Genomic DNA, 23984 nt, shown 5'->3' on the forward strand with positions numbered 1-23984 from the left:
GTTTGCCCAGTATTTAAGGCGTCCTAAGAAGGAAAATGTGTTTGCCCAGCGTTAAGATGCCCTGAGGGTGAATATGTTTGCCCAGTGTTAAAGGTGTCTTCAGGGCAAGTACAATTAATATTATCAATATCATGTGATATTACTTCCAGCATGCTGATACGCTTTAGGGATGCTCCATGTTACCAATACTGGGCAGATTTTCAATGTCAGTTTATTTCTCTGTATCATGTGACATTACCTGTAACAAGCTGATGGGGAAGTGAGGGTGGACCTCGGTTGTAATCCACACACGGAACTGATCATGCATCTGAGTTGCCTCAGCCAGGATGTCGATCAGTTCCTCCATAAACCCCAGTCCCAAGTGACAGTTCTGTAGCAGTGCCCAGCCACCCTGAACACAACCAGTATATAGAAAGTTATTTGTTGAGTAAAAACTATTCTGTACATGTTTGGACAGGGAATATCCAGTATTCTAAACTAAGTGACCTTGGCAGGCAAATTGGTAAAAAAATAATTTTGTTCAAAATTGGATGTTCTTAAATTGCTGATTTAAAAAATTGCAATACTATAAAACTAAGCAGTAAAACCTCTTCCTATCATTTGGTTCTGTTATCAGTAAAATACAGGTTACCTGTTCACAGCCAGAAATTGAGAAATTTTTAATTCCAATTTGGGAATTCTTAATGACATTTGTTGCAAACTTAGAAACAAATACGGGCCTCTGAGAATATATAGATCCCTGTAGTAAGTCAAGTTATCTTTTTAGTCAGATTGCACTCAAATACCTTTGTTGTGTACACGATAAATTGCAAATATTTTCTTTGCTTTTACCACTTGCAGAATGACAAGTGCAGTTTGGAAAATAATAACAAATTTAGACCAAGAGAAACTATTTAACCTTGAAATCATAACTAATTAATTCAATATTCAGAACTAAACATAATTAATACTTTTTGGTCAGTATCATATGTTGAAGTGAAGGTGAACACTTGATATCAATGCAAACAGCTATGACCAACATTCCACAAAATCTTCTTAGTTGTGACTGTTGCAAATCATTTTCTTTGCATAGACTTTGGACATCCTTTGTGCAAAGATAACTCAGCGAGAGACTGCAGAACCCACTCACACTCTGCATGAACTGATTGACAAGCTTCCTGGCATGAACCTCTTGACCCTGTCCCATAGAAATGGCACGGAAATCTGAAATCAAACAAAATATGGTCAAAACCAATTTTACCTCAAAGCAATCACTAGACAACCTTGAGATAAGCTTCTAAATAAAGAATAATATGAAAGTATTCTACACCAAGTGATTTACCTCGGTCTATTTTTTCGTGAGTCAGAGGGTTACAGACTCTCATCAATAATAGTCTCAATTTGACCACTGTCTGGTCCCATAGGACACTCTTGTTTTTACCAAGAACTTCAATGACATTGATATTCAAGTACTAAAACTTACTTAACATTAACATGTAATTAACTACACAAACAATTATGTGATCAAAAGGAAGAAACTTGCATGCCAAAATTCAGTTCCCCCAGTCTCTCAATTTCAGAGAAGGTTAAAGAGGCAAAGATGCAAAAAAAGCATTGAGAAACAAGGTCAAAATATTAGATACTGAATACACACCAGAACATATAACATAATGTAGAGTCCCACCACAAACTACACATGTACCAAATGGCAGAGTAATGGCCATAAATAGCTTTTTCAGATTTGAACCTTTCGAACATATTCAGGTGTCATCATTGGTGGCATATGAAGTTTCAGCTTCATTGTTACCGTAGTTTCTGAGGTAAGGATGTTTACAGTGAGAGGAAATGTAGTTTCAGAGAGTTTAGGAGCATGCTGCAAAGGTGAAATAAAGGTAAAAACTTAAAATTTTGCAAAACAAACCAGGTCAAAACTTAAAATATCGCAAGGAATCGAAAACATATGTAAAGACATACTACTAACTACAGATGTACAAAACTTTATTAAATTTTGAGCAAAAGTGACTTCGTAATGGCCATAAATAGCTTTTCCAATATGGCTCCCATGGTGGCAATATCTATAATGACATTTAAACCTCTTGAACACTTCCGGTGTCACCATTAGTGGGAACAAGTACCGTATTTCGAAGGAATAAGTGCCCAGGGCGCTCTCAAAATTAGAAATTGGGGGCCCTCATAAGAATAAATTTTGGTGAAAAAAAAACAGAGTTGAAAGATCGTAAATTTTGTGGTTTATGCTGACAGCCTGTAATGATACAAAAGAAAAGTCTGTGTGTAGAACACACGACAGATATATTTTCGAAAATTTAATTGCCCATAATTAAGGGTGCACATAACACACGAGTGCATATTATACACGAATAAATAAGTCTTGTGTACATTGATCAGTTGGAAGGGGTGCTAATTGGGATTGTTCACTAGCCAATATATCAGCAAATATCGCCATGGGCGCTTATTACGTCGAATACGGTATGTGAAGTTTCAGATTCATTGGTGAAATGGTTTTTGACAATCAAACTTGTTCTGGTGTATAATTTTTTGGTATAATAACACTACAAGGAACAACTACACACTCAGGACAGATAGATATTTCACTCACCAACTTGCAGCTTCTTTGCCAGGTGCTCGATCTGGTTGGTTGGATCTGAACCCATAGAAAGGAGGCAGATGAGGGGGACGGAAGGTTCACTCTCCCCCCATGTAGCCTCCAGGTTCAGTATCACAGACTCAGCATACCTTGCTCCCATTGAATCACTCACATACTTCCTGGCTTGGGCAATGGTACGATCTGGACACCACGACCTACCATCACACCGTAATGAGAGTCATGTCAAGATGCAACCAACCTTGAAATAACATTGCAAAAATATCTGAAATCTAATTTGGTTGTGTGAATATATTTATGTGACAATTGATTTGCTATTTCAACACAGTTCATCTGTTCATCTGCATAATGATGATTCATATTGTATGAAGGTGGTGATATTAGGAGGTGATGTAAGCACATATTCCACAAGTTCACATGTGCATTTGTAGCAATACCACAATAACAAAGAGTTGACCCTCTTTTGTCAAAATTGGTGGATGATCTATCTCTTTGACAATGTAGCTCAAACAAACTAGCACCATTGTATAACAAATGTTGTCAACAATGTGGAACAAATACCAAGAAACAGTATTGTATGACAGTTGTAATAGGTCAGTAAACATGCTGCAATACAATTGATTATACATTCACCACTGCAACAGCATAGAGTACCATGCTACTTGACCCACCTCCTTCCAAACTGTTGCAGAAACGCATGATGTGATTTCAATATTTTTTCAATGTGGTCCAAGTATAGCAGGAAGAGACTAATTTGTATACCATTGCTGGCCTGCAGGTTACAAGATGTCACTATCTCTGGAACCCACCTGATGAGCATCAGTTTGCGGAATGCATCTAGTGAGGAGCTGTAGCCATCAGGCATTTGTTCTTCCTCGGGATTGTCAGAGTCAAACCAAGATTTCCACCCTTTCTCATTCCTTGGAACCTGGAGAACAAAGGATTTGTTTGTTGTTTAATGTCACATTCCAACTATTCCAGCTATATGAAGGCAGCCTGTAAATAAACCTTGACCAAAACAAACTAGTGATTGATATTATGAGCAACGATCCCACCCCGTTGGGGTATGCCATCAACCAAGTCACTGAGCTTGATCACTGATCCATTAAGTTGCCTCATTCACACAGCATTGGTTGCTGGGGACCAATTCTAACCCAGAATCTAGACAGGGGAAAGATAATTAAACAAATATATAAAAACTCTTGTACCTGTGTCTCTCAAACTGATTTGAGTAAATGATATCATTGTTATACATTTGTAGCAATCCTATGTATGGAACAAAGGGATGCATTTCAGTCACTGGTTGTTGATGCCCAAACATTTTCATAGTGATTGTAAATATGTCAAAAACAGGACTTTCTTTACTTGTGTACCCAGTATCAAACGTGTGTTTATTGTAACGGGGCTCCTGCCCCTATTGACTGGAGTGAGTGACAGTGGAGTTTAACACCACATTGAACAGCATATCAGCTCTATCAGTATGATAATGAAGAAAGATTGATTGAACATGCACCACTTCTGTTATTTGTGCAGTGAAGACATATGAATACACAGAATAACATCTTCCTGACCTACATGTGACTTGCATGCTGTATTTATTTATTTGTTTATTTGTCTATTTATTTATTTATTTATTTATTTATATGTGCATGATGCTCTCTTCACAATAATACATCTTTGTGCATCTTCAGCACGAACACAAGTACAAGTATTTACAAAATGCTTAGTTACTACTCTGTTTGGTGCCATTTCTTCAGCAAGAGCATGAGCAGTGAACAAATGCATGTTCTAACAAGCATGAAATACTCATATCCCCTACCAATATGACATGTCCAGTTGTGTGCAATGCATCAGCTGCTGTGAACTATGTTCACAGAACCTTTTTGAAAATGACCTCATTGCAGCACTAAGAAAGTTATTACTGTTGTGTATTACCATCTGCACTTTATGATAGAATATGTAACTGTATTTGTAATGAGTTGTGTTATTACTTAAACAATAATCAGAGAAGTAAGGGAGTTCTTACTTTACTTAGAGATCATTAAGAGCAGGGGTCACCATGAGATGTACTGAGAAGTACAGCACCAATCATCTGATGATCTGAGTAGTAGACTGGAGTCTGGACTGCTACAGCACTGGCAGGATCAGTAAACAACAAGTCCAGTGTAGCTCCAAGACAGTGAGTTGGGGAGTGAATGAGTTGAGTCATTTTCCGCACATTAAAGAAATCTTCAAGTTTCAGTTTTTCACCCAGATCACAGTTGAAATCCCCAGTAACTAGGACATGTTCACATTCATGCTGCTTGAAGAGATCCTGAAGTTTCTGCATGAAATCAGTAATGAGGCCTTTACACAGGATGGCGACCTTTGTGCCTCCCGTGTGCGACCATAGAATTTATCAGGTCGTTGTTGGAGGCTCAGAGGAGGCAGAATGGTTGCCTAGGTCGTTCCAAGGTGGTACACAGGAGGTTCAGACATTGCCATGGACGCCATGAATTTTTGAACATGTTCAAAACAGTCGCACAAAGGTCCCCGAGGAGGTTGGTTGCTCAAAGGTGGCTCAAAGGAGGCAGAAGGGAGGCACAAGCATTGCCGTTGTTGCAGAATGAAGGCCCAGTGGTTGCCCAATGGTCGTCAGGTAATAGATGCGTTCTGTTGAAATATTGTCCCGTAAATCTAAGCGATGCTTCAGCCTCCCTTGTGCCTTCTTTGGGCGACCAACAGCGTGCATTGAACGTTGAGTATAGCGACCGTCGTGCCTCTATTTGGCTACTACGGCAACCCTTTGAGACACCATGGCAATGCTTCTGCCTCTTTCCTGCCTCCTTTGAGCTACCTGTAGTGCCTCCTCAGCCTGCCTTTAAATAGAGGGCTACAGTGTTTCATTGTGGTTGCAGACGCTGAACAACTCGAGCAGTTACTGCTGAACAACTGCTGGAGCAGTTACATAGAAACATGATTTTCTGGGTTTAGGCGACCATTGAGCGTCCTGGCCAGTTTTTGATCGCACAAAAGTGGCAGCCCTGTGTAATGGGGCCTTAAGTGACACTTTTGGAGGAAGATACACACAAGCAATGCAGAACTTGCCAACAAAAGGAAATGTATTCAATACTGTGAGATGACATTACATCACATAGCTGGACACTGTTCTTGAAACTTGTTGAAACATACACAGCAATACCATGTGTAGTGACGCCTGCATATACTTGATATCCTTGCAGGTCTCTTTTACTGTAATCATTGATGTGTGTTTCTGTGGAACACAAAACATGAACGACTCCAACAAACTTATCCTTCTTCACATCTTGGAAATGAGCATTGGGAGATTGAACATTCAAGTGAGCCACCTTGATTACATTACCGTGAATGTTCTCTACACAGTGTGTCTTTCATTCTGCAATCTAGTCTTCTCATCCAATGCTTTTTTGTTTACTACAATTATTGTGTCAAGTTTGGTGAAGAAATATTGTACGGTTTTCAAGATCTGCTCTGGAAACGAGGACTACTGCCATTTTCAGTCTAAGTCAAGGTCGTTGCCAGGGAAACTCGAAAAATAGTTTTTTTTTAAATCCCAAACTAACACCAGCTCTGGAAACAAAATGTGACGGACACAGAGAAGGATGGATGGACAGAAGGATAGCACCCATTCCTATATTCCCCCGCCAAGAAGTTGTTGCAGATTTAGCATTTAGTGGTGGCTGATTTGCAGTGGACTGCAAGACTCACCTGATTAAGAATCTCAGAGAACTGCTGAAGAAAGCTCAGCTGCACCAGATTTAGCCATGTCATGTCAGATATCCACCTGCAGGGCTTTGGTTGAACAGCATTAAGATCCAGAGCAGCCCCACCTTTCAACAGGCAATTTCAACTTTAAGTACCATATTCACCTTAAAAAACACACAGAGAACTTTGGAGATTGACAGGGTGGGTGCTAAAAAAAAAACCAAAGGACTTAAATTTGATTTTAGAGGACCAACTTTCAAAGAGTTTAAACATCAAACTTTGGTGATGAAAGGTACAACTTTACTTGTATGTCCTGTTACGATAAGCATTAAATAGATGACGAAATCAATACTGTTGTAGCAATCACATAGACATATATTTTTTCCGTTCATGTACACTACCAGTCTTTAAAGTAAACGATGACCATCATCATTACATTGATGATTAACAAAAGGAACTTAATCTGCATCCATTATTGTACCACAGATACAATAGTTATTTGAGAGTGTATATTAGCTCTAGTAGAGGGCAGTTATTAAGATTACAGGCAGAAGGGTCTAGAAAGTGGTTATGGACGCACTTAATACAGTGAATACAGTAATTCTGTCAAGTGGCGAACTTATCTAATTTCTCTCATTTATTGATTCTGCAATACAGATACACACAAACCAGCGATAGAAACTAACAAATTTAGTGTACTAGTCCTTATAATGATAATAAACAGAAAAATCTTTAAAAAATGGCAAATTTCAACTAGTCCTTATGATACCTTAACTATTGGGCTTTTGACAAGGACTACAGGACAAGTTGCAGTTTCTAACACTGCAAACACTGTTATGAAATCAGTTTGATGTCAAAAGTGAAAGTAGGACAGAGCAGAAAAACTATGAAATTGCTCATTTCTTGACTATGGATATAGGTGCTTGTAGACAAAATGCTAACACTCTCCAAGAATGTTTCAAAGCTGCAGAAAACTTTTTGAGCAATTGAGTTTTTACTTGAAGGTTTCTATTTTAATTGGGTTATTACATTTTTCATTGGGTAACCAATATTTTTTCACTCATCTATTCATCACTCTATTGGGTTTTTCCCAAAATGAGCTCACATTTTGAGATTTCAGAAAAATAATAATGTTTTAGATGAATTATTACGGTTCTAAATATAGGCTTGACTCGGAAAGCAAATTAGCTCATAATTTTGTTTCGGAAATTAGCTTCATTGTACGTATGCTGAAAAAGCTTCATTGGATATTTTACATATGCTGTTTTTATTGATTTGAGTTTTTTCATTTTATGCATGCATTTCTGTATGCAAGTTACTTGAAAGTAATTGGGGTTTTGAATATATTTGGGGGTATTGTAATGTAAGCAGATACGCAGCTTATCTGTAGCTTTGATGTTTCAAGGAAGTCCTCCAGCTACAACAATTTCTGATTGTATCCTAGACGCCACACAAGAAGGCAAGTTCAGTCCTGGTGACTGGTTAGTTGCAATCATGAAAGATGAGTTTAGTTTGAATGGATGGCCCAAGAATGCCCTGTGAAAAGTGGTTTGACATCCATGGCAGTAATGGTTTACCTTTGATGAAAGTCTGGAACTCCTCATTTCTCACTTTGCCATACTGAACATCTATCTTTAGTGTCATCAACAACGTGAACAGGAACTTGTGTTCCTCATACAACCCTCGGCATGTGTAACGGAAGGCTTCAAACGTCAAGTAATTAATGATTATGTGAATTCTCTTAGATGGAACTGGACTTTTCTCAGATCTGAAAAGATGAAACAAGACAGCTGTAATTTTTAAACATTTTGGATATACGAAATACTTCAAAAAGGCTGAGGAAGTCTCTGTACTGGTTTTCTATCATATCTCAGGGCTCCAGATAATGTTTCAGCATCAGGAGTCCGTACTCCTTATTACTTCAGTATAGGAGTACTGGCAAAACTGAAGAGTACACTTAGAGTACTGAATGGAATTTAATGGATTAATCTTGTTTTTCATTTTAGATATTTACCACAGCACTGCTAATTTCGTTAAAACAGGTAAAAAAACAATAAACAATACTTTTTTCGTTGTACATGTATGTCAATTGTATAATGCGCAACCCCTCTATTAAGGCTGGGACGAGTCCGAATTTACTACCCTGGTACCCATCCCCCTATTACCTGACCCTACCTGGGTACCCAGTGCAGGTCTCAAGAGATAGGTACAAAATGTCCGATTGGGCATTTTTTACCATAGCACTGTCTAAACGTATTTAGATACATGTATTAAACAATCTGGTCATGCATACACTGAAGTTGGCTCAAGTTATATCTTTATTCAAAGATATGAAAAGTCATTTACATCGTATCCCTTCAACAAATTCAGGTAAACAAACAGGTGATATATTTGGTTTATACAAATTTGAAATTTGAAATAAAACATCAGTAGACATGATGAGTTACTGTTTAAATTGTACTTCCAGTTTTAAAAGAGATTAAGATTACTGTGTGTATTTCTTGTAAACTGAGCCGGAATCAGCAATCTGCTGTACACACGTTTTCTCACAATCTACCAATGATTCAGTTAAAAATTTCCCAAGATATAATAACTTTAAAGAATTTTGATGCAGTAATCGGAAGAACTGTACTTGAAACTATTATTTTATCAGGAATAATATATTCCAATATTGTGTCATTTTAGTAGCAGCTTTATTACTATATGTCTAAACTAATATTAACCAGAAGCGTTTCCCTAACTTTGATACAGCTTATTGCTATTGCTGGATATTTTTTATGCATGGAACAATATCACTGTCCAGGCTCCCGCATTTGCTCTAGAAAACTCAATGTTATTGTGTAACAGTCAAACTACAACAAATATGACTTTAACGAATCATTTATGATATATGTATCCATTCTGTCAGCTAAAGTTCATTTCAAGGCGTCAATAATGTCATCTGACCATGGTTGCTGTAAATCATGATGAGTTGTGCGATCTACCGATCAATTTACACACGATTAAACAATTGAATGAAATCTTAAATAAAATTATGAAAATAGGTTTCAAACATAAGTCCAGATATACAATGAACACCTTTTGTAACCAGACAGTGTAATTATATTTTTAATTTGCGTACTTCATTACGGATTTGTTGACATGGTATTTCCAGTGTTATGTACAAATGGTAATGTCTCTGCGTTCGGGAAAAAACATCAAAACTCATTATGGCATGTATAATGTGCACCCCTTTACACAGCTGTGTTTTTGGACAGTGCACACTGTACTCAAGAAGACACGCTGATTGAAATCAGAAGACAATTTGGGGGGAAAACACCTTTAAATGAATGTTAGACTGTACATGTATACCATGATGTGTATCTGATATGTTTTCATAATTATTCTCACCCCCAGCATATTTTCATCTGTACAAACGCTAATATAGGCTTTACCTGGAGCCCCGTATCTTATGAATACAATATGTTCATTTCACATGAATTCAGTGTTTGAACTTAAGGGGAGTCATCAGGTCCTTGATGTTCGCTCCTGTGGCATGGGATACAATTAAACAATTGCAAATCAAATCAGTTAATCTTCAATGTTTAGCAGATTTAAAGTAATACGTGGCATTGTTTAGCCTTGAAAATAGTCATTGAGAAAATGCAGCGATCATAATTACGATAACTTCTAATTTACATTAAATATTTACCGTGATGGAAGTTGAAATCTGTGACCCCACCTCAAGGGAAAAACAAACATCGATCCCTTCCCCCTCACACGATGACGTCATAATCAATTATCAATCACACCAATTGGCACCATGTCTAAAAATAGATAACTCCCTATTTTATCAGTATGTTTGATAAAACATAACACTGCAAGGTTGTATATTAATCTTCTAGGACACTGATTGTCATCCCAAAGATTTTTCTCAAATTTGGAAGACGGAATGTCCTATAAAAAGATCATAGAATCATGAATATGTCCAAATGCCAATTGTCTCTAGCAAATATCACTGACATAGTCTGAAGTTGAACAATGACAAAGTGAATTGTATGTCTCTGTTAATTCATCACCAGTGTAGACAGGTATCCCATAGGAAAGGCTATTGTTTGTCATGCCTATTGAGTGCTCTACTGTAACTGACCTGGCCATTGAAATGTCAAAGATGCCCAGGAACTGGTTGAGAGAGATCTGGTACATGCAGTTGATGATACTCATGTCACAGATCAGAAAGTACAGGTTACTTCCTCTGTTGGCCACTGAAAAGTTCACAAACATCCCTAATTATACATGTCCAAACCCAATGTTACATGATCAAGTCTAAAATGTCATAATTCAGTCTGCCTCTGACTGGAAAGAGAACATTTATGTCTCACTTTGTGCGAAGAAAATGCTGATCGATGCAACAAGTCAACAGATTAATACTGATTCCTCTCATTACCCTTTGTTTATTGTTGAACACTGCACTCGGTTATATTCTAGCTGTTATGTCAGCTTCCAAACAAGTATTTGTCACAGAGTGACGAAATATCCCCCGCCTGTACACCATAGTACCAAATATGAAGACAATCCAGCGATTAGTTCTTGAGATATTGTGGCAACACCGTTTTCCAACTCCAAAAACAGATTTGCCTGCTGTGACCTTGAAAATGGGGTCAAGGTCACCAAATCTGACAGGTGTATGCGGTGTCTGTATATACACTATAGTTCCAAATATGAAGACAATCCAGTGTTTAGTTCTTGAGATATCGCGGCAACACCGTTTTCTAACTCCAAAAGCAGATTTGCCTGCTGTGACCTTGACAATGGGGTCAAGGTCACCAAAACCGACTGGTGTCTGCGGTGTCTGTATATACACCATAGTTCCAAATATGAAGACAATCCAGTGTTTAGTTCTTGAGATATCGCGGCAACACCGTTTTCCAACTCCAAAAGCAGATTTGCCTGCTGTGACCTTGAAAATGGGATCAAGGTCATCAAAACCGACTGGTGTCTGCGGAGTCTGTATATACACCATAGTTCCAAATATGAAGACAATCCAGTGTTTAGTTCTTGAGATATCGCGGCAACACCATTTTCCAACTCTAAAAGCAGATTTGTCTGCTGTGACCTTGAAAATGGGATCAAGGTCACCAAAACCGACTGGTGTCTGCGGTGTCTGTATATACACCATAGTTCCAAATATGAAGACAATCCAGTGTTTAGTTCTTGAGATATCGCGGCAACACCGTTTTCCAACTCTAAAAGCAGATTTGTCTGCTGTGACCTTGAAAATGGGATCAAGGTCACCAAAACCGACTGGTGTCTGCGGTGTCTGTATATACACCATAGTTCCAAATATGAAGACAATCCAGTGTTTAGTTCTTGAGATATCGCGGCAACACCGTTTTCCAACTCCAAAAGCAGATTTGTCTGCTGTGACCTTGAAAATGGGATCAAGGTCACCAAAACCGACTGGTGTCTGCGAAGTCTGTATATACACCATAGTTCCAAATATGAAGACAATCCAGTGTTTAGTTCTTGAGATATCGCGGCAACAAACAGGTGGGACGTACGGACGGACGGTCGTGAATACTATATCCCCCGCTTCGCGCTTTCGCGCGGCGGGGGATAATAATCAAGTCTGGATCAGACAAACCAGCCACAAGGACTTATACAGGATTGCAAATTAAGTGCCCTTGGCAGGCAAATTTGGAAAAACATTTATTATTTTCTTTAAAATTGAGAGTTGTTTTTTATATATTGGTCTCTGAGCAGTGATTGAAACTTGGGGGGTCCTTGAGGTCTTCTATGGTATTTCAATCTAGGGACCTCCAAATCTTAATACTTTCAACCTCTCGGTTGTGACAAGTACCCCTTGACTTGCATGCTAAATTTCAACCACTGACTTGGAATTGATACTATGAGCAACAATCTAGGCAATCAAGACTGACCACCTGATTTCGTTAGTTGTGTCTTACAACAAACATGGGCAGCTGAAGACAAATTCGAACTCGGACCATCATGAGTTCAGCAGATCAGCAGAGAAAAAGTTACACTAACTATGTAAAGCCATTCTGGTCACCAAGACTATTTTAGTCAGCTGTTTGGTCATTGTAACAAACCAACCCATCCCAGGAATCCGTAAGTTGGATTGTAGGTCAGAGTAGCTGAAAGACTGCTGATGCAGCACTGAAGGGATCAGTTCGATCACAAATAATTATTCTATTGATACAATGTGTGGGATGATAGTTTGTGTTTCATGGTGCTGAAAAATTTGACCATTGCTCACACTGTCACCAACTGTTTTATTGAGAAAGTAACATGCATTTGAGTCAAAATCATATTGTGGAAAAAAAAGTATCTACCGGTATGTTGACACTAATCAATCACAAACAGGAACACAATTTGGGAAAGCCAAGGTCATAGGCTCCTGGTACGCCTGAGGGATGCAACACACCGTACAGAACTACGGCTACCAGGATGACTGGTCTGTCTGTGCCCCTTCTTGCCCTAGAATACCTAATGCAAGGAAGCACCTTTGCACTAGCCCATGAGTCAGAATCAGTTTGTCTGATGTTAAAGATATCCTTAGGGCTAGAAGAATTTCAGGCTTTTTAGTGGTGTCCTTATACATTGTCACTATTTAGGCTGGTAATTGTCTTAGGTTAGTTGCATCCCAGCACAAATATATTAATTATTAAATTTCCACTGTTGGTTCACACTGCCTTTTTGTTAAATAAAGAAATGAAACTGGCAACAAACCTGGCCTGAATTCTTCTCTAGCTTCATTGATTTTGATTTCCGTCTCTGCAGCCACTGTCAGTTTTTCACTGACTTCAGCAGCTGTGATCTTGGTGACTGACAGCACCTCTATGAGAGACTCGTCATCTACCAGAGAGCCCTGTAGGACACAATTCATTCATGGGCACCTCAAAACGTTCCTGATAAAAATAGTCAATGTCCAACAGGTACCAATACATTTTACAGTCCTCACTGACAAAGTGAAATCTGATTAGTCATGATCTTGTTAATCTGGAAGCCCCACCTTTTGGACGATTACTGCTGTGAATGCTTATTTTTATTACAAGGCGGCAGAACATGTAGCTATTACAAGGGCTGGTCAAAAAGTTCTAAGCCTGAACTTTAAACTATGGGCCATAAGAAAGTGAACTAGTCAATATAGTACATTGTTTGAAGAGTTCATTGCAAGTGTATTTAGTCTGTTGAGGCGGTTTGTATATTAGTGACAGCCAGTTGAACATGATAGGGGTCCAAATAGACACAGAAATGGAAAAGAACAAGTAATGAGCAGTCATGAAGTTTTTGACTTATGAGAAAAGTACCCCCAAGAAATTCATGGCCACATGTCACAAATGTATGGGGATAAGTTCTCTAGCTGTTCCACTGTTAAACGTTGTGCAGCTATGTTTAAGGCTGGGAGAACACTAAGTAAAAGATGTTGTCAGCTACCTTTGTGCTGGCCAGCTTGTACAAGCATTATGGGAGGTACTTACTTACTTATATTGGAGATTTTACGTGCGCTTTCGGACTGCAGCGTATTTTGCACACGGGCCAGGCCATTTAATGTGTTTCCGAAAAGGGGAAAAAGTTGTTTGGCAATCCAGTAGGGGTGTTTTAGTGGTTGCTTATATAGAATTTGGGAAATTTTGAAATTTTGAAAAAATGCCAAGAGGGTTTGGGGGACGAACTAAGGGACCTGAGTATGGAAGTTTGTTAGTTTGATTATGTGGTCTGGTTTTGGTAGTTTATTGGGGTTTTAAATGCGATTTATTAGTCCTGTTTTGATTAAGTATACGCCTAAGGCTTTGAATTTTTCTATTTTATTTTGTGGGTTTAGGATTGCTTCTAGAGTAAGAGCCTTATTTAGATTTAGGGTGGTTTGTAGTGTAGTTCGGTGTGTTAGGTAGTGGGTGCAGTGTATGAGTGCGTGTTCTGGGGTTTCTTGTTGTTTGCAATGTGGGCAGGTTCCTGTTGCGTGTTTTCTTATTATTTTGAGGTGGTTATTTAGGTTGGTATGTCCTGTTTGGAGTTTAGCAATTACTCTGTCGATTTTTTTGGACGGATGTAGAATTTTTGGTTTGGTTAGGTTTTTTTTTAGAACCTTTTTGATTTGGCTATTTGAGTTTTGATATAGGTTATGCCATTTTTTGGTGATTTTTTGTTTGTTAACACTTTTAATTTCTGATTTGGAGATGGGTAGGTTTAAGCTTATTTCTGGGATTTTAAGGGATAGTTTAGCTGCTTTATCGGCGTTTTCATTGCCGTATATTCCTACGTGGGCGGGGATCCAAATGAATACTATTTGTTTGCCTGCCTCAGTTAAATCGTTTGAGGTTTTTAGTATCTGATTTATTAGTTCAGGGCGGTTTTTGGTGTTTTTATTTTGGAGGGCTTGTAGTCCACTGAGCGAGTCGGTAAGTATTAGGATTTTTTTTTTTTTTTTTAGATTGTTGATTATGAAGGGCTGAGGCCATGCCCATTAGTTCTGCCGTGAATATTGATTGATTGTTTGGGAGTCGGTAGGATTGTGTGGCTTAAGTTGGTTGTGTGATGTGAACTCCGAAACCTGTGTGTTTGGAAATCGGATCTGAGGATCCGTCTGTGTAAATGTGACACCAATTTGGCCAATTTTCATGTATGTATGCTAGTGTAGTGGTTTTGGCTATGTTTGGGTCGGTTTGTTTATTTATTGTGCTAGCTAGTGTTATGTCTATTTTGGGTGTTTTAAGTTTGGGGGTGAAGATATTTGATTTTTTACAGTTTTGTTTAAGATTGTTTATTTGGTGTTCATTTAAGTAATTGGTTATTCTTTGGGATATTGGAGTAAGTAGAGGGTGTTTTCGAGCTAGGGCTTGGTTTTCTGGGCTTATATTTTTGTTTATTAGGCTTTGAATTAGGGGGTTGGATTGAGACACGGCCCAGAAATTTAGGGTTAATTGTTCCCTACGTAGACTTAGTGGCATTTCTCCTGTTAAGGCCTGGAGTGAAGTGTAGGAGGTGCCATGTTGAGTGCGTGTTATTAGTTTTAGAGCCTGATATTGGATTGAGTCTAGTTTTTTGCTTAGGGATTGGTTTAGGGTGTCGTATATGACGCATCCGTAGTCTATTTTAGATCTAATTAGTGATATATAGAGTGAGAGGAGGGTGTCTTTGGAGGCCCCCCAGTTTGAGCCAGTGAGGCATCTTAGCGTATTTAGATCTTTGCTACATTTAGTTATTAGATTATTTATGTGAGCGTCCCAGGAGAGATGTTCATCGAAAATTAGTCCTAAGAATTTGGTTTGTTTTAGGAATTGGATTGGTTTGTTGTTTAGCTGGAGTTTTTGGGAGGCGGGTTTCATGTTTTTGTGTTTAAATACTATTCCTGTAGTTTTTTCCGAGTTAAGGGAGAAGCCCCATTTGTCAGCCCATTGCTGTATTTTGTTTAGAGATTTTTGAAGTAGGTTTTGGGCCATTTTAATGCTTTTTGTGCGGATCCAGAGGGCTCCAACATCCGCGAATTTAGATGTGTTTATTTTAGGGGATAGGCCCTGGAATAGATCATTTATCATTATATTGAAGAGTGTGGGGCTGAGGATACTGCCCTGGTGAGTGCCATTTTCTAGGGGACATTGGTCCGATAGCGTTTGGTCTATACCCAAGGTTATTTTACGATTGTTTAGGAAGTCTTGGATGTAGTTTATTATTTGACCTTTGAGTCCTATTTTTTGTAGTTTTTGTATTAGCCCGTGGTGCCATACCATGTCGAAAGCTTTGGAGAAGTCTAAGAAGATGCCTGTAGTACATTGTTTGCTGAGTTGTCCTGTTTTAATGTCCTGCTCTAAACGGGCGAGGTTATCTAAGGTTGAGCGGCCAGGAGTGAAACCACTTTGATCTGGGTTTATGATGTTATTTTGAGTTAGGTAATGTTGTAGTCTGTTTTTAGCCATAGGTTCCATTACTTTACATAAGTTTGAAGTTAAGGAAATTGGTCTATAGGAGTTAGCCTGATTAGCAGGTTTATTAGGTTTAGGGATTGGTATGACTAAGGCCTGTTTCCAGGGAGTAGGTACTTGTCCGTTTTGATAGATGAGATTGTATAATTTAAGTAGTGCTTGGAGTAGTTTAGGGGGGAGTTTTTTAATTATTTGGTAGGAAGTTAGGTCCAATCCTGGGGCTGTGCCCTTTTTCCTGTTTTGGATGACGTAGAGTAGCTCCTCCATTGTGTAAGGGTGGGTTATTTCTAGGTTGTCATTATTTGGTTCTTTGGTTGATTTGTTTTCTGTTTTAAGTTTATCTTGAAATTTTTGGCTAAAGTTGTTGTTACTGCTTACGGCCGAAAAGTGGTTGGCGAGATTATTTGCCTTTTCAGCGGGGTTTGTTGAATTATTAATGTTAGGTGTTTTTTTATGACGTTTTAAGCCTGGGAGGTGAGTTAATAGAACACTAAGTAAAGGATGTTGTCAGCTACCTTTGTGCTGGTCAGCTTGTACAAGCATTATGGGAGGTGAGTTAATAGAACACTAAGTAAAGGATGTTGTCAGCTTCCTTTGTGCTGGCCAGCTTGTACAAGCATAATGGTAGGTGAGTTAATAGAACACTAAGTAATGGATGTTGTCAGCTACCTTTGTGCTGGCCAGCTTGTACAAGAATTATGGGAGGTGAGTTAATAGAACACTAAGTAAAGGATGTTGTCAGCTACCCTTGTGCTGGTCAGCTTGTACAAGCATTATTGGAGGTGAGTTTATAGAACACTAGAACACTAAGTAAAGGGTGTTGTCAGCTGCAGCTACCTATGACTGGTCAGCTTGTACAAGCATTATGGGAGGTGAGTTTATAGAACACTAAGTAAAGGATGTTGTCAGCTACCTTTGTGCTCGTCAGCTTGTACAAGCATTATGAGAGGTTAGTTAATAGAACACTAAGTAAAGGGTGTTGTCAGCTACCTATGACTGGTCAGCTTGTACATGTGGATAGGAGGTGAGTTTAAAGAACACTAAGTAAAATACGTTGTCAGCTACCCTTGTGCTGGTCAGCTTGTACAAGCATTATTGGAGGTGAGTTTATAGAACACTAAGTAAAGGATGTTGTCAGCTACCTTTGTGCTGGTCAGCTTTCACATGTGGATAGGAGGTGAGTTAATAGAACACTAAGTAAAATACGTTGTCAGCTACCCTTGTGCTGGTCAGCTTGTACAAGCATTATTGGAGGTGAGTTTATAGAACACTAAGTAAAGGATGTTGTCAGCTACCTTTGTGCTGGTCAGCTTTCACATGTGGATAGGAGGTGAGTTAATAGAACACTAAGTAAAATACGTTGTCAGCTACCCTTGTGCTGGTCAGCTTGGACAAGCATTATGGGAGGTTAGTTAATAGAACACTAAGTAAAGGGTGTTGTCAGCTACCTATGACTGGTCAACTTGTACATGTGGATAGGAGGTGAGTTTAAAGAACACTAAGTAAAATACGTTGTCAGCTACCTTTGTGCTGGTCAGCTTGTACAAGCATTATGGGAGGTTAGTTAATAGAACACTAAGTAAAGGGTGTTGTCAGCTACCTATGACTGGTCAACTTGTACATGTGGATAGGAGGTGAGTCCAAAGAACACTAAGTAAAATACGTTGTCAGCTACCCTTGTGCTGGTCAGCTTGTACAAGCATTATGGGAGGTGAGTTTATAGAACACTAAGTAAAGGATGTTGTCAGCTACCTTTGTGCTGGTCAGCTTGTACAAGCATTATGGGAGGTTAGTTAATAGAACACTAAGTAAAGGGTGTTGTCAGCTACCTATGACTGGTCAGCTTGTACATGTGGATAGGAGGTGAGTTTAAAGAACACTAAGTAAAGGGTGTTGTCAGCTACCTATGACTGGTCAGCTTGTACAAGCATTATGGGAGGTGAGTTAATAGAACACTAAGTAAAGGGTGTTGTCAGCTACCTATGACTGGTCAGCTTGTACATGTGGATAGGAGGTGAGTTTAAAGAACACTAAGTAAAGGGTGTTGTCAGCTACCTATGACTGGTCAGCTTGTACAAGCATTATGGGAGGTGAGTTAATAGAACACTAAGTAAAGGGTGTTGTCAGCTACCTATGACTGGTCAGCTTGTACAAGCATTATGGGAGGTGAGTTAATAGAACACTAAGTAAAGGATGTTGTCAGCTACCTTTGGGCTGGCCAGCTTGTACAAGCATTATGGGAGGTGAGTTAATAGAACACTAAGTAAAGGATGTTGTCAGCTACCTTTGTGCTGGTCAGCTTGTACAGCAGGTTATCCTCCAATTCCTGCATCTTACGTTTGTTGGCTGTCACATCAACCAACAGTTGCGCACGCTCAGCTTCCAGCTCCTGTAGCAAAAACAACATCACAGTGGTACAGATAAAATAAATGATCAACAATAGGATCAACATATTCCCTGAATATTAGACGACAAAGGATTTACAATCTATCATGAGATTATCTCTAGCTAATTTGAATATCTTACAAGGTATTGTCCATAGAACACACATTATCTTGAAAGGCTGCTAAGATATTGGTCAAGGGAAGATACCATGAGTCCATGACTATGCTATCTGCAGACATCTTAAGCTCGATGACTAGTCTATCTGTAGGCATTCATGACTAGCCTATCTGTTGGCATCCATGACTAAGCTATCTGTATGCATCATTAGCTCCATGACTAGGCTATGTGTAGGCATGTTAAGCTTTATGTTTGCGCTATCTGTAGACATCTATGACTAGGCTATCTGTAGGCATCCATGACTAGGCTTTCTGTAGGTATGATAAGCTCCATGACTTGGCTATCTGTAGGCAGCCATGACTAAGCTATCTGTAGGCATTATTAGCTTCATGACAAGACTATCTGTAGGCATCCTTGACTAGGCTATCTGTAGGCATCCATGACTAGGCTATCTGTAGGCATCCATGACTGGGCTATATGCAGGCATCATAAGTTCCATGACTACGCTATCTGTAGCCAGATTGCATGTTGTCATTATAAGAATTAATATGTACATGTTCTTAAAATTATCTGTATACATATTTCTTTGCAATTTAACTAAATTTTCACAGACTAAGGTCGTTGAATTTTAGTGCCAAAAAAATGTTTAAGAAAGTTAAACTATGTTTCATTTGCCTGTAGGGCAACCATATAATGTTTATAACATGAAACCACAAATAAACATGACAACACTGAGAAAAAAATGAACATATGAATATGTTTAATTCATTTTGATTCACAAAATGAATTTGGGGATTCAGAAGAGAAAGGGGTACTAACATGATTTTTGATGTCAGTGATAAATAGGAAGGGGACAAACTTTAAAAGTTACAAGTGCTGATCATCCAGCCAAGGTGAAATGATATTTGCCAAATTTGATGAAAGATTAAAGTTATCCTTCTAGTTGGTACACTTCAATTGTAAAGGGCACACCTAAACATCTATATAAGCGTCCTGTGGCAGACTTGATAAAATACTACTTTTCTATCCTTCTCTTACACTTTTCTCAGTGAGGATAACTCTACCCAGCAGCTGGTCCTCCAGACCCTTCATGGTGACAGTGAAGTCAATGATGGAGGTTTTGGCACTCACCTGCAACATCAGACAAACATGTCACTAAATCCTACAATACAATTTAATGTAAATAACATATACCACTGAAATCAATGCTGCACTGTGGCACAATCGTGTCTGGACCAGTTAATCCAGTACAGGTTCATACAGATATGAAAGTCATTTTCAAGGCTTTTTTAAATGATAAAATACAAAAGTCCAAAGATGAGCTGTATAATATACTCAAATGGTTTCACAAATGTGATTTTCAAGAGTACAGTTATACCGTTACGCTGATTTGACGTCACAGTGCACTGGAACATAGTGCAGACCTCAAGTGCAGTATGAATATCACAAATTTTCACAATTAACAAAAATAAATTAAGTGTCATAACCTCTTTGGCACACAAATCTATCACAGTGATTAATCATACTTAAACATCCTTGATACATATGTAAGTGTTTTTTAACACTTTTATTAACAAGTTTTTTTGTACTGTTATACAAATTCAAGTCTTTTCAAGTTATTATTGGTGGTTTTCAACGCTTTTCACGGCTGACATTAAATATCAAGTCTTTTCAAGTGGGACCTTTAAATTCAAGGCCTCTTCAAGCATGTAGGAACCCTGCAGTGATTGATGCTATGAGCAATGATCCACTCCATCGTGTACTGATCATTCACTCACCCAAGTTACCAAGCTTAACCACCCAATTCATGTAGTTGCCTCTACAGATGGTCATCTTCTGCATTACATTTGAAGTGACATGATCACTAACTAGATAATGGTGTTGGAATCATCACTGCTATTGTACCGGTAATAAAGAGGTTGATCATCCTTGCCATCTCATGGTTTTACCGAAATGCAAAATACTGCATCCTACATCCATACAAATTGAGAATGGACATGAGTAATTAACATTGCAAGGATTAGGGGACTCCAAATCGGTAAAGCTCTTAAAACCAATCAAAATTGTAGATTGCAAGTTACACATCTGACAAATTTATTCTGGTAAGACACTCAGAGTTCAGTGCATCATTGGTGGATTTTCTTCAGTCAAACATTAAAATCACCATCTATAATGGGCAATGATGTACCATCCATAAATTCTTGGAAATCATTTGAAGCATGTCACCATCCTGGAACCCTCATGTTCATGAATATGACCCAAAACGTATTACAGAGTTCCTGAGACAAAACTCAAAATTTGACCCAATTAATCTCTATCTTGACATTAGTGACATATACAACTTCTAAATTCAACTAAAGAATAGGGTCTTATTCCACCTATATTTCAATACAAGTAACAAAGAAATCACAAGTTTAACTACATTGTAACAATTGCTTACTTCTGGAGTGTAGGATGGATTGGGGAGCTTTGTGGTGACGTAGAGGTAGAAGCCTTTCATCACATCTACTTCCTTGTCACCAACCTTCACCTGAAACCATAACCATATTCTCAGCATCATCAGTCTGTAGGAGCTAGGACAACTGCATCGTTAATGATGGGGACTAGTCCAAGTGAGAAGCTAGAGGGGCTAGTTGTTTTTACCCAACATCTAGTAATGTTACATAAATCACTAGTCCGAAACAAGTTGCAGACCAGTTGGATATATAACCAGTGGCACATCTACTCCTGCAACTGTCAACAGTATGCTTGTAATTCCATAAATGGAAAAAAAAATGTATTTGGCACATATATGAACAAGTGCAAGAGGGCAAAGCCTGCTTTATCATGTTCTGAAAATAACTATATATTGAACAAGTTCACATTTTGTGACTGGCCCCTAATAGAAAATGATTCTGCATTTTAAAATAATAATTAGTTAATCTTATTAAACATTAACAATAGTATCATTTAGTTCAAATGTCACAAACAATCTCTGTTGAACTTTCTGTAATTAGGGTGAACTTACCTTGAAAGTAGATCCAGATTTGATAAAGTTCTTCTCAAGAACATTGTCAAGAGCAGGGTCCAAGTCTTCCTCCACATCCTCCAACAACAGAGGTCGCCCCAAGGAGAGGGCATCTTCCAAATGACTGCGGAAGTATTTGTGATTTAGGGACGTCACCTGCAGTAGGAGTAATCAGTCAGAGCAGCTTATCTGATTCCAGTATGCTAAAAATGAACATAAACAGGCTGTTCAAAATGGAAATTATAAAGGCTGCATATCATTATGCAGGATTAGATCAAGGATTGGTTTCTGCGGCATTGCTGTATGTTTGTAATAATTAACGCATCAATACTGGATATTGTGTGCCCAAAGGCGCAATACGTACCAGTGATGTCTAAGTTGTTTTACACAATAACTTTCCATTTAAAACTTATTCGTCTCTTAAGTTAACCTCCCGATTGCAAATACTTTTGGTTTGTAATCTTTTTTTCTGATTGATCTAGTGGACTGGCAAAAAAAAGTACCTGAAAAAATCCTTGTTGTTCCACAAAACATCCGTGATATACAATATATTATATTTTTCAAACAAAGTCAGCTTGTCTGTTGTCATCAGGGTTTCCCACTGTCTACTTTGTCTGCATTGAACGTGATGAAAGAAAAATAAAACCAGAGTTGGGGGGGACTGGTAATATTTAGCGCTGCCAGTCCAGCGTGACTGACAAGTTTCAAAAGCCAGTGGGAACACAATACGGTATATGTTGTTGGCCCTATTAATGTCTTTTGTTTACAATGTTGTCTTGTTTTTTTCAACAAAAGGTTTTGGTGTTTTTTCTATATGCTTCAACATGGAGAAAGGTCATATATTGCACGCTTGTGACAGTTGTCCTTGTGTCTGGAGAATGGGGGTGAGGTTTATGGCAGTATTGTCCCCAGGCCCGGCGGGTAGCCTGGTGTGCGGAAGCTATAAACAATTTTATGAAAGTTCTGATTAACTTTGATTTTTTTCTCTGCACTGTCTTATACTGACTGATACAGAGAAGTAGCCTTTATTTCTAAAGATGCTGTTTGAACAATAAATTTTTCTGCATTTTTATGTAGTCTTCCATGCTTCATGTGTTTTTAATTGTTTAAGAGCCATAACATTTACTACATGCCACATAATATTCATGAAAAGTCCCACAACTTTCAAGGTCTATGGGCCCTAGGGCCCATCTTATAAAAATCCCAGGTTTATCACTGATATTGTGGATATTTTATACACTGTGTAGCTTCTACAACAACAGATGTATCATCGTGGGTTTTCTTTTGTTAAGATTAAAATTTCGGAAGTGACGAAAATGAGAAAGTTGAATCTTTTAAAAGAAATGACATCTGATAGGGTGAAAAACCTAAGCATCCTTTATTTGGATTTGGTGGTCAAAGTTTGCTCACCTGATGTGACCTCCTATGGAGTGTTTGTTAGATCTTCAGCAGAATGGTATCATAAAGGAGTAAAAGACCTGCTTGAATGAGATTGATGTGGCCTGATACACAAATGTTAGTCTTAAACATTATTATTACCTTTGTGAAATATTAACTTTGTCTCAATAAAAACAACCTCACAAGACTGAATTTTATCACAATGTACATTATGTTTTTATGAAGCATCCATAAATATGTTAGTCACAAGCAGGAAATGGAACCAAGGACGTTTTGATCATAAACCAGGGCACAAAACAATCAGCATTATTGTTACCTAGCCTTTAGCATAAACGTACAATACATGAAGTTGTAGCGCTAAGAACACTTTGTGCAGGTGGACACAAAAACCTTGTCCCCCAAAACAAAGAGGTTAAACCCTGTTAGACCTAAACTGATATGGTAAAGCTGTCATCTGAAGGATGACCCTCTTCATACAATTGCTTTCTTATTTTTTGCTGATTTATTGACTACAGCAGTGGGGTATTGCAATTGAGGCTGTTTTTCTGAGTTGTTAAAGGAGAATGGACTATACAGAATTTTAGTTCAGGTCACATCATCAACATATCATAACAATTGAGTTCATGAAGCATTCAAATAGAGTTCTGCTTTTGCTTCATAGAATCCTGTATCGATCGGCAAATTTAAAAATGAAGGGATTTCCTCAGGAAGGTTAGTCTTGTCCTACAGGGGCAAAGACAATCCTCCAAGAGCAGTATTTACGCTAGACTGCAGATCTCAAGGGCAATGGGGACCATGGGTGGTACAATTATCTTTGTTGCCTTAGATT

At 38.4% G+C, this 23984-nt stretch overlaps 1 protein-coding gene across 5 annotated transcripts in view; it reads right to left on the minus strand.

The window, feature by feature from the left end:
• Positions 1-23984, minus strand: part of LOC124132897 (dynein axonemal heavy chain 8-like) — a 180897-nt gene that overhangs the window by 16152 nt on the left and 140761 nt on the right. For all 5 annotated transcript variants that reach the window (XM_048398431.1, XM_048398432.1, XM_048398433.1 and 2 more), the window contains exons 70-81: positions 21758-21913; positions 21191-21280; positions 19789-19881; positions 18533-18637; positions 13055-13193; positions 10455-10569; positions 7903-8093; positions 6329-6450; positions 3412-3530; positions 2597-2799; positions 1130-1203; positions 239-391 (exon numbers count right to left, since the gene is read on the minus strand). In XM_048398431.1, the coding sequence (XP_048254388.1) occupies positions 239-391; positions 1130-1203; positions 2597-2799; positions 3412-3530; positions 6329-6450; positions 7903-8093; positions 10455-10569; positions 13055-13193; positions 18533-18637; positions 19789-19881; positions 21191-21280; positions 21758-21913 (1560 nt within the window). The remainder of the gene's footprint in view (positions 1-238; positions 392-1129; positions 1204-2596; positions 2800-3411; positions 3531-6328; positions 6451-7902; positions 8094-10454; positions 10570-13054; positions 13194-18532; positions 18638-19788; positions 19882-21190; positions 21281-21757; positions 21914-23984) is intronic.

This window comes from Haliotis rufescens, unplaced genomic scaffold (genome assembly GCF_023055435.1).
Source record: "Haliotis rufescens isolate VD_foot unplaced genomic scaffold, xgHalRufe1.0.p SCAF_18, whole genome shotgun sequence".
NCBI classification, from domain to species: Eukaryota; Metazoa; Mollusca; class Gastropoda; order Lepetellida; family Haliotidae; genus Haliotis; species Haliotis rufescens.